The sequence below is a fragment of the Crocuta crocuta genome, unplaced genomic scaffold (genome assembly GCF_008692635.1).
Source record: "Crocuta crocuta isolate KB4526 unplaced genomic scaffold, BGI_CrCroc_1.0 scaffold427, whole genome shotgun sequence".
NCBI classification, from domain to species: Eukaryota; Metazoa; Chordata; class Mammalia; order Carnivora; family Hyaenidae; genus Crocuta; species Crocuta crocuta.
In genome coordinates, this window is record NW_027533273.1 from 1,132,246 (window position 1) to 1,143,361 (window position 11,116).

The 11,116-nt window shown below is 35.4% G+C and overlaps 1 protein-coding gene across 2 annotated transcripts in view; it reads left to right on the top strand.

Moving 5' to 3' along the window:
* The window catches only part of DARS1 (aspartyl-tRNA synthetase 1), a 62,865-nt gene that overhangs the window by 43,282 nt on the left and 8,467 nt on the right, over positions 1-11,116 (top strand). For both annotated transcript variants that reach the window (XM_077747883.1, XM_077747884.1), the window contains 5 exons: positions 886-945; positions 2,670-2,781; positions 3,622-3,756; positions 7,054-7,201; positions 10,736-10,882. In XM_077747883.1, the coding sequence (XP_077604009.1) occupies positions 886-945; positions 2,670-2,781; positions 3,622-3,756; positions 7,054-7,201; positions 10,736-10,882 (602 nt within the window). The remainder of the gene's footprint in view (positions 1-885; positions 946-2,669; positions 2,782-3,621; positions 3,757-7,053; positions 7,202-10,735; positions 10,883-11,116) is intronic.

The following is an 11,116-nucleotide window of genomic DNA, read 5'->3' on the forward strand; positions in this document are numbered from 1 at the left end:
CCTGTGAATTGATTTGAACTTCATTTTTTATCTGAATTTACTCTTACATCAACAATTCTCAGACTTCTTGATCTCAAGATCCCTTTACCTCCCTAAAGTAATTGCCCCCACAAGCTTTTATATTCTTAGGTATATCTGTCAGTATTTACAGTATTAGAAATTAACACAGGAAATTTTTAGTATTTATTAAGAGTAACAGTAATATCATGTGTTTATGTTTAGTAATCTCATATGAAAGACAAAAAATAACATTTTTTGAAAAATATTTCACAAAATAGTTTTGTGTCAGGAATGACACTGTCTTATATATCTACAAATCTTTGTAATGTCTGCCTTAATAGGCAACAATTAAATTCTCTTACCTTCCTTTGTATTTATTCTGTTGTGATAGCATATTATCATGAAGCCTTGGAAAAACTCCGTACAGAGTGAAAATGTATCATTGTGAAAAATAGGTTTGACTTCATGGACTCCCTCAAAGTGTCCTTGGGACACTCAGTGGTGCCCAGAACGTACTTTGAGACCCACTACTCTGTCAGCTTTTATCTGTCCCTTCAGTCTTTAACTAGCAGGTAAAATCCAGGAATCAATGAAGGTACAGGTGGTTAGCTCTTCTGATGTTCCAGGTAATAAGGCAAGACTTTGAGGCAGTGGTAGATGTAAAGAAAGCATTGACCTCTGTTCACTCACATTTCTTTTCTTTCCATCTCTCTTTTAACAATAACTTCTCTCTGGCCCTGCTTCTTGTTTCTCAGACCCCCGATTTGGGGGTATAATATTAACACATATAAGCACACCTGTTCTCACTTAAAAGTAAACATGGCTTCTTAAAGTGTTTTTGTGTTATTAAAAATTTGTAAAATCTATTTTTTCATCCTTTTTTAGGAAGGGAGAGCTACTGTTAACCAGGATACAAGATTGGACAACAGAGTCATTGATCTTAGGGTATGCCTCATTTATTTATTAAGTGACATGATTCTGCCGAAATCAAGGGGAGGGAGGGATACCATACATGTCTCAGGTTTATAGAACTAATTGCCTATGCATATGACAATACAGAAAACAATTTACCCTGCTGACCGACCTTTTCCCTAAAAAGAATTGCAGGCAACAAGGACCATGGAGCAGTGATTCACAGGATATTAACCTGCTTTGTTTTAAAATGACAAAGGAACATGAAGCCAACATATAAATGGGTTTGCTCCCAGGTGATAACCTGTTTTAGACAAGTTAGTAAGTGAAAACATAACCATTAATATCACTACAGAATTATGAAAGAAATTATATGCACATTTTAGAATGACCAGGTAGAGATTAGTAATTAATGCCTCGATCCTTTGGATTTAGTCTGAGCATAGAATTAATAATAAAGAAGTAGTTGGCCCTAGTGGTTATTTAGCAATCTCATACGTCTTCTATTTCCCTTTCTGCTTTGGTTGCAAGTGAAAGAGTTCAGTGGTTTCATCATTGTAGTAAAACCAGTGTCATCTCTCTTTCTTAATGTTTTGACCACATCTTCCTCCTTAAACATTCTACGTAAAGCTTAAATTCTTTGTCACCTTAAGAATCCTTTCCAACTTTTCTGCAGTCATATGGGTCTACCTTTTTTATACACTCTTATGTTTCCCCTGAGTATTTGCTTTTTTTTGTCCCTCTTCCTTTTCTCCATTTTATTTATTTTTTTAACAATAAATAGCTTAGGTTTATAGAACTGTTTATTTATTTTTGAGACAGAGAGAGAGCACAAGCTGGGGAGAGGCAGAAAGAGAGGGAGACACAGAATCTGAAACAGGCTCCAGGCTCTAAGAGCCCAGATGCAGGGCTCAAACCCATAGACCGCGAGATCATGACCTGAGCCGAAGTCAGACGCTTAACCGACTGAGCCACCCAGGTGCCCCTCCTTTTCCATTTTAAATTATAGTCTCTATAGAAAGGCTATAACAATACTCAAAAGTCCTCTTGATGCTGCCTAGAAACCTCAGGTTTTTCATAATTTTGGCCACAATAGTTAAACATCATACTCTATTTGCCCATGCTAGTTATTCACACAAGTTATTGGTTGTGCCTGTAGAATTTGGTCCTAGGAGTATTTTTCTTGGGCATTTTTTTTTTTTAATTTAAATTCATTGCTGCCATTGTAAAGTAGGGATTTGCACATTAAGTGTAAATGGCTTTCCTTAAAACGTTGGGGGTGAATCTGACAATACTGTGGCATGGCAACATTAGTTAGCACTCTAGATGGAGAATTATGTCCTTTACTATGCCCTGCACTACTCAGAAAGTGTCATTCATTTATTCCATTTAGGTTATTTGTCTGGCCTTTGTAAGCATTCACATTTTTAACCCCTACTTTGACTTTACATGTTGGGAAGTATTGTGTACTTGAAATCTTTTGAGCATCTTAGTTTATGTCTAAACTACTCTCTAATCTCTTATAGACTCTCAGCAAAGTCAAGAGTTGGAGACATTGGAGACTTAAAGGACAAAATTGCCATTTTTGCATATATGAAAAATAGAGCCTTACACTAATTTTCCTATGACCTAACTTTTCTCTCATAGAATGAATTGTTTCCTCTGTGAACTTTCCAGACAGGTGACCTGATTAGAAAATACTCCATCTCAGTTAATGTGTCGAATTGATTTCATTAAATTTTATTATTGTCTTTTAGACATCAACTAGTCAGGCAATCTTCCATCTCCAGTCTGGTATCTGCCATCTTTTCCGAGAAACTTTAATTAACAAGGGTTTTGTGGAGATCCAAACTCCTAAAATTATCTCAGGTATGCTTTAAGAGATTTCTCTTAATTTTTAAAAATAAATTTGCTTTCCCCCAAGCTGCTTAATATTTTTTTTTAATTTGAGAATCCAAACTGTCCCTTAAGGTTTATTGCTATGAGACTTTTATATTTTGAAGACTGTGTAATATAGCAGCAGTCACATACCACTGACACCAACAATACAACATCTCCTTTCAGAAGTCCTTATGTGGTAGTGATTATGAAATGAGGCAGTAGTACATGAAACAAGATTGTTATTATGTAAGTTGCACTAGAAATTGCTTACGTTCTGTAGGTTTCTTTCTAAATTGGGATTGCAATTTTGTTTTGTATAAACCGCATTGTAAGACTACTAAATACTACTAGTTAAAAAATCACATTAATTCTCATTCTTACATGGGGACCTTATTTTAATCATTTTACTTTTTTTAGACTTACTTAAATAACACTAAAAAATATGTTATAAATGGCATTTAGTTATAAATCAAGAATTGAACATTGCAATTCTTGATACTTAGAAAAATCATTAACAGTATCTCTTCCTTTTTAAAAAAATTTTTTGTCATGCTACAGTATCTAATAGATTTGAAATTGATATAGAAAGGAAGTGTATATATCCGAAGAAGTAAAGTGAAGGGATAGCCAAATCTGATCTAAATACGAACTGTTTAGAATCAGGTATAAGACATGTATAGACTATGGTTTCTCTGCAATTTTTGATTTTCCAGTTCTTTTTTTTTTTTAGTGAAGTACTTAAACCAAAAGTATATAAACTCTTTTTACTAGAAATTCGCATTGATCAGTTTGCAGTTGTTTATAATAATATAAATACTTACATTTCAGCTGCCAGTGAAGGAGGAGCCAATGTATTTACTGTGTCATATTTTAAAAATAATGCATACCTGGCCCAGTCCCCACAGCTGTACAAGCAAATGTGTATTTGTGCAGATTTTGAGAAGGTGTTCTGTATTGGACCAGGTAAGGTATTGGTGGTTATAGTTTTCTCAAAATTTATTAATTGTACCATAGGTATGGTCTTAGGAACACATTTTACATGCAAACATTTTATTGTTGTTTTTTAATGTTTATTTCATTTTTGAGAGAGAGTACTCAGAAGCAGGGGATGGGGTGAGAGGGGGACAGAGGATCTGAAGTGGGCTTTGCACAAATGGCAGTGAGATTGATGTGGACCCAAACCCATGAACCATCAGATCATGACCTAAACCAAAGTTGGATACGCAACCAACTGAACCACCCAGATGCCTCTACATATAGACATTTTGAAAGCTTAAATCTTTTTATATGTTGGCTACATAAACACTAGACTTAAAACTTGGGACACCTAGGTGGCTTAATGGGATGAGCATCTGACTCTTGATTTCAGCTCAGGTCATGATCTCATAGTTCCTGAGTTAAGCTCCCAGGTGGGGCTTCACAATGACAGCCTGACAGCCAGCGGGAACCCACTTGGGATTCTTTCTCTCTCTGTCTTGTTCTGCCTCTCCCCCATGATCACTTGTGATGAGCTCTCTCACATTCCCTCTCTCTATCCCACTCTCTCAAAAGAGATAAACTTTAAAACAAAATGAGGGGTGGGGGCGGGTTGGAAACCACTTGATTTTAGGTAAAAATGACAGTGTGCTTAGGTAGAAATTTCTCCCCAAAAATTGTATGCTCAGTAGTTCCTTAAGTAGTTGAACATCGTTTATGTGAATAGATGCATAAGCATTTGATATCCCTAGAGAAGACAGCTAAAGGAAATGTTTGCCTTGGGAATATCTCACTTTAAAAATGCATGCTTTAGGAGGATTAGGAGGAACTTGACAGAGGAACAAGGGGGAGAAGAAGGGCGGAAATGGTGGGGGAAAGGGAGAGAGGCAAACCATGAGAGACTCTTGAATGCTGACAAAAACTGAGGACTGATGGATGTGGGGGGAGGGGGGGATGGGCATGGAGGAGGACACTTGTGGGGATGAGCACTGAGTGTTATGTGGAAACTAATTTGACAATAAACTATTATAAAAAAAAAAATGCATGCTTTGGTAATGTATGCCCTCTCTGAGTATATTATTTTTTATTATTTCAGTGTAATTAAAACAGAATTAGTTCCTGTATTGACTCTCTTTTCTTTCCTTTTTTTCTCAAAAGTTCAGCTTTTTTTTTTTTTTTGAGAGAGAGAGAGACAGCATGTGCAAGCAGGGTAGGGGCAGAGAGAGAGGGAGACACAGAATACAAAGCAGGCTCCAGGCTCTCAGCTGTGAGCACAGAGCCCAGTGCAGGGCTCGAACTCACAAGCTGTGAGATCGTGATATGAGCTGAAGTTGGATGCCCCACCAACTGAGCCACCCAGGTGCCCCTGGACTCTCTTTTCAACTCTCCATAAACACCAAAGAACAAGTAGTTGCAATCTTTCAAATAACATATTTTATTTTCCTTGATAGCCCCTTACTACTGTTGTAAGCTTACAAATGAACCTCTGTATACTTTGCTACCAATTTTATTTCAGAGCTATTCTGTTTTACTATTACTGTCTGTACTGTTCTTAATATTGAGAATATGTTAAAGTCCATTAGAAATTATTAACAAGAAATTTCTGATATTTACTACATTATGTTAACATGGTTTTTAAGAAATATTGGCTAAAAGTTAAGCATGATCACATAATCATGTGGCAGATTATTTAATGAAGCTGATTATAAGCAAAAACCAGCTTTGCTTCATTCTGCAAAACTTACCAAGTTATTTTACATATGTAAGTTTTTTGATAAATAAAAATTAAATGCCTGCTGTTAAAGAATCTGGCAAGAGCATTAATTGTGTTAATTTTCTGAATTTATTAACTAATTTGTTGAATGCCTGCTGCATACATAGGCTTATGCTAGATAACATGTACATAAAAGAAAAGTCAACCAGCACTTCTCAAATGTTAATGTGCGCATGAATCACTTGAGAATCTTGTTAAAATACAGTTTCTGACCATTAGGTCTGGAGGGAGGCTTGAGATTCTGCAGTTCTCACAAGCTCCCAGGTACTGCTGATGCTGCTGATTTGCAGACCCAGTTTTGAGTGACAAGGGAATAAACATTGTCCCTGCTCCCCAGACAGAAGAAGACATGCATACATATTGCAGTCTCAGGGAATAATCAACGGACTTTCACAGTGAATAATCAGATTGTACTGTGTACAATCAGCAGATTGGTGTTAATTATGTAGCATAGATAGTGTAAAAAGAGGGAAAAGATGGAATTTGCTAGAGTTACCATAAAAGAGAATGCAAACTGAAGTGGGCTTTAAGGACAGACTACATTTTCTAGTTAGCGGAAGCAGAATGAGTAAAGAGCATGGGAGAAAATAAAGATAAGACTTGTGTTAAGAAGAAATGGAAAATAGGGGCGCCTGGGTGGCTTAGTCGGTCAAGCGTCCGACTTTTGCTTGGGTCATGATCTCGCAGTTCGTGGGTTCGAGCCCCGCGTCGGGCTCTGTGCTGACTGCCAGCTCAGAGCCTGGAGCCTGTTTCAGCCTGTGACTCCCTCTCTCTCTGCCCCTCCCCTGCTCACGCTGTCTCTCTCTCTCTCTCTCCTAAAAATAAATAAAATATTAAAAAAAAAAAAAATTAAAAAAAAAAAAAGAAGAAGAAATGGAAAATAAAGAGTAACATTAAATTATGAAAACATATAGGTTTTAGATTTTTTTTTTGTCATTTTATATTTTATTATAGTCACCATTTGGGAACGATTGATGATCAGTAAGTAGTTAATTACTGAGCAAGGATGTGTTACAGGAATATTAATCTTAAAATGATGTGAAAGATGGAGCAGAGCTAGAGTCAGGAAGACGGGGAAAGGAGGACAGTACAGTGAGAACAATAAGAGCTGGACTGAGGTAAAGGCTGGAATATATATAATGTTACTGCATTTGTACAAATTTCATTTAGTTTGAGTCAGGTTTTAATAAAATTGAGAACTCACTATTGAACCTATTTTTAATTATTGAGAAGGCACTTCAGGATCTTGCATTCCCTCAGGATTCTCATGAGCCTCATTTATTAATTTACATTTGTTATAGCTTTTACTACGTGACTCTTAAGAGTTAGTAATGAACTTGCTGTCCAAGAGAATGCAGAAACAGATGGCTTATCAAAAGTCTTTCCAAAACTCTGTAATGATAATGAAAATAAGACCGTTTGAGTACTAGTAAATAAATTTTTGTTTAAATTCCAATTTTTCCAAAATTTTAAACACCATTTACTAGTTGTTTCTTTTATTGATGTTACAGTATTCAGAGCTGAAGACTCAAATACCCACAGGCATCTAACTGAATTTGTTGGTTTGGACATTGAAATGGCTTTTAATTACCATTACCATGAAGTTGTGGAAGAAATTGCTGACACCTTAGTACAAATATTCAAAGGACTCCAAGAAAGGTAAAAACAAATATTTTATATCCCTAGATGGACTTAATGTCTAATCAGTTTGAGTTCTTCAAAATAAAGCAATTCTTAAACGTGGAAAACTAAGTTTATATTGAACATATAAGTGCCACTTAGATGATCAATAGTTAATTAGTGAAGGAATGTACACTTCAAAATAGTACTTCTGGATCCAAGACAGTTTGGACTTCACCTAGTTAACCTTATGTTGGTGGGGAAGTTTACCAGATTGTGAACCAACCTAACTATATTTTTTCTTTCTGTTACATTTATGTTACATTCCCTTTATGTTTCCTTACGAGTATCTGAAAGAAATAGAACCTATATTACCTTTATAACAGTTTATTATTAAACTAGTAGTCGTAATAATAATAATGTGATAAGAATCTTAACAGAAAATTATTAAACATGTTGAAGAGGCTCAATTGAATTATGTAAAATGTTCACATTAGGTACGCCCTCTAAACTGGCAAATAGTTTCCCTCTTAAAGGTCATTGAAAGTTGTTTAATTGATGTTTCACACAGAGAAAATAGTTAGAAAACAAGTAGGAGGATCAAGAGTCTTTTTTTCCCTTTGTACTTGGGACAATACTTAAATATTAAGTAGGCCACAATAGAGTTATCTAATGCTTTGATAATTGACAAAGGACTGTATTTGAAACTTTAATTTGATGACTGCTGATTTAACTGTTAATTGTTGATGTATTTAGATATGTTTCATTGATACTTAAAAAAGATTCAGAAATAGTATGAATCTTATTTATGTTCCATTGCAAGTCTAATGAGTAACTTCAGGGACATAGAAAGTAATCATCGATCTTATAAAAATCTTGTAGCATAAGCACCGATATTTTCCAGGGGTTCTCTGCATTGCATTGTTACTTTGATGACTAGCTAATTGTAGACAGCCTTTTTTTAAACCTTTGTTCCCTGAAACATTTCCATATAGTTTATTTAAAGCAGTTTTTATTCAGATAATCTATGAGACAACTAATCTTTCCTTATAAAATAAAATGCCCTTTGATTACAGTGAAGCAGCAGAGTTGTTCTCATTTTCTTTTCACATTTATAACTCAAAGTTTCTGAAGCCTATTTATTTGGGGTTTTAATAATCTTCTCTCTTTAATATTGGAATATGAAATTTCCACTTTGGTTCCTGTAATAAGAGATCAAGCATGAATTGGGCCCTTGGGATTAATCAAATCTTTGTTTACAGATTTGGCCACCATCATCACTGGACTTTTTCAAGTAGACTTAAGGTGGCAACCTAGAAAGAAAAGCCTTCTTCTTATATTCCCTAAGTCATTTAGGAATTTTAAGTTTCTGTGTCAGTTTTTGTTTTAATTTTTTTTAATGTTTTGTTTTTGAGACAAAGCATGAGCAGGAGAGGGACCGAGAGAGAAGTTAACACAGAACCGAAAGCAGGCTCCAGGCTCTGAGCTATCAGCACAGAGCCTAACGCAGGGCTCAAACTCCCAGACTGTGAGATCATGACCTGAGTTGAAGTCGGATGCTTAACCCACTGAGCCACCCAGGCACCTCTTCTGTGTCAGTTTGAGTTACCTGGTTTATGTCATGTCCCTCTCATGTTTATTCTTAGTACTTATTTCACATAGAAGAATAATATACAAATGTATTTTAAAATATTGGTAGTTATATTTTTGTATTACCATTGATAGATGCAAATGGGGATTAATATCTAAAGCAAAGAAAGGCATTTTAAAAATCAATTATTGGGGGGCACCTGGGTGGCTCAGTTGGTTAAGCTTCCAACTTCAGCTCAGGTCATGATCTCACTGTTCATGAGTTTGAGCCCCACATCAGACTCTATGCTGACAGCTCGGAGCCTGGAGCCTGCGTCCATTCCTGTGTTTCCCTCTCTTTCTGCTTCTTCCCCGCTTATGCTCTGTCTCTCTTAAAAATAAGTAAACATAAAAAATAAATAAAAATCAATTATTGAGATCTTAGCCCTTCTTACATCAAGATTTGAATAAATGAGGGCGCATGGGTGGTTGTCAGTTAGGCATCCGACTTTAGCTCAGGTCATCATCTCATGGTTCACGAGTTCCAGCCCCACATCGAGCTCTGCTGACAGCCCAGAGCCTGGAGCCTGCTTCAGATTCTGTGTCTCCCTCTCTGTCTGCCCTTCCGCAGCTCATACTCTGTCTCTCTTTCTCTCAAAAATAAATAAAACATTAAAGAAAAGTTTTGAATAAATCAGTGTCTAAGCTATATTGTTCCCGTAAAAAGTCTTTAACACTAGTCAGGAAATACAAAGTTTTGATTTCTACTGTTTTCATGGAATAGAAACACACTTTTCAATTCTCTTAATTATGTAAAATCTCAAGACAGATACAAAGTAGAAAGATTAGTCTGATGAACCCCCATGTACTCATCACCCAGTTTCATCCATTGTAACCATGTCCATTTTGTTTACTCATTTCTCCCACCCCCTAGTATTTTGAAACAAATCCCAGGTATCATTTCATCCATAAATAGCAAAAATAAGATAAAATTTTTTTAATTAAAAAATCTTTTTAAATCTTACTAAAATATGATTTTCCACAATTCAGTACAGTAAATACTTGTCTTATGCCTGCTGTTTAAAGGCTAAACACTATACTGTAGTGATTATTAAAATGGGAACTTGGCACTCACAGACTTACAGTATAATAGGGATGGGGAAGATAAGTATTCATTAATTTGGTCTCCCTTGATGTAACAAGTGTTGTTACAGGATTAAAAAGTTATTTTCAGTGCCTCATGAAATGGGTATTTTGTATTACTAAGAGTGTTAGCTGGTGTAAGTTATAAAGTTTTTAATCCTTTAATGTCACTGGGGTAACAAAACAAGATGAGACTGAGAAAGGTATTAAAATATTTTGAGTATTTAAATTTCATCTTTTAACATAAAGAATTTCTTGATGACACTGTTTCCTAGTGCTTCACTGATTCAAAGAGTGATTTTATATGACATAAATAGATCCTTAACACCTACCTAAAAGTCCCCAAGGCAATTTTTGTATTGAGGCTAATGGTACACAAAACAACTTTGCTCTAAAAGCAATTCCTTTTCAGTTACAACCTCTGAATTTTAAAAAATGTTATCAGTGGAACACATAGAACTAATAATATGTGCAGTAGACTCTTGGGTCTCCGTCAGCCGGCCATTAGGGAATGGTCTTCCCAGACAGCTAGAAGCTTCTGTGCGGCTGGGTGGTTCAGCTGGAGAAGGCACTTGGCTGACAGTGGAGCTGCTATCCCAGCTGAACCGACTCATTGCCCTTTCCTCATCATTGCACATATAATGACTTCTGTGAAATATTAAAAATGTTTCTTTGTTTTTTTAAAAAAACAAAAACAAAAACGTGTATCAAGTGTGTAGAAGAATAAAGCTGTATGCTGCTTATTTTACCAGTATTAGTAAAAATTTTTCTAAAATATTATTTTTATGTATTGCCACAGTGACCTCTTGTGGAGAAAACACTTCATATATTTTTTTACTAACTACATCATTGTACAAATAGGTTTCAAACTGAAATTCAGACAGTGAATAAACAATTCCCGTGTGAGCCATTCAAATTTTTGGAGCCAACTTTAAGACTGGAGTATTGTGAAGCTTTGGCTATGCTTAGGGAAGCTGGAATCGAAATGGGAGATGAAGAAGATCTGAGGTTTGACTTTGTGATTTTTTTTTAAACTTTAGGAATTAGGTTTAAGATATGAAAGAATGAGTATATTAATGAATGATGATTTTTTTTCACACAGGTAATAAACTTTAGTTTTATTAACTTTGGTTATAGAACATGTTGCTGTTTTGTTTAATGTGTGATCTGAAATAAAATGTTGTGTGATGTGGTTTGCCTGAGTTTTGATAGTTTTGTATATACAGAATATTTTTTGTCCCT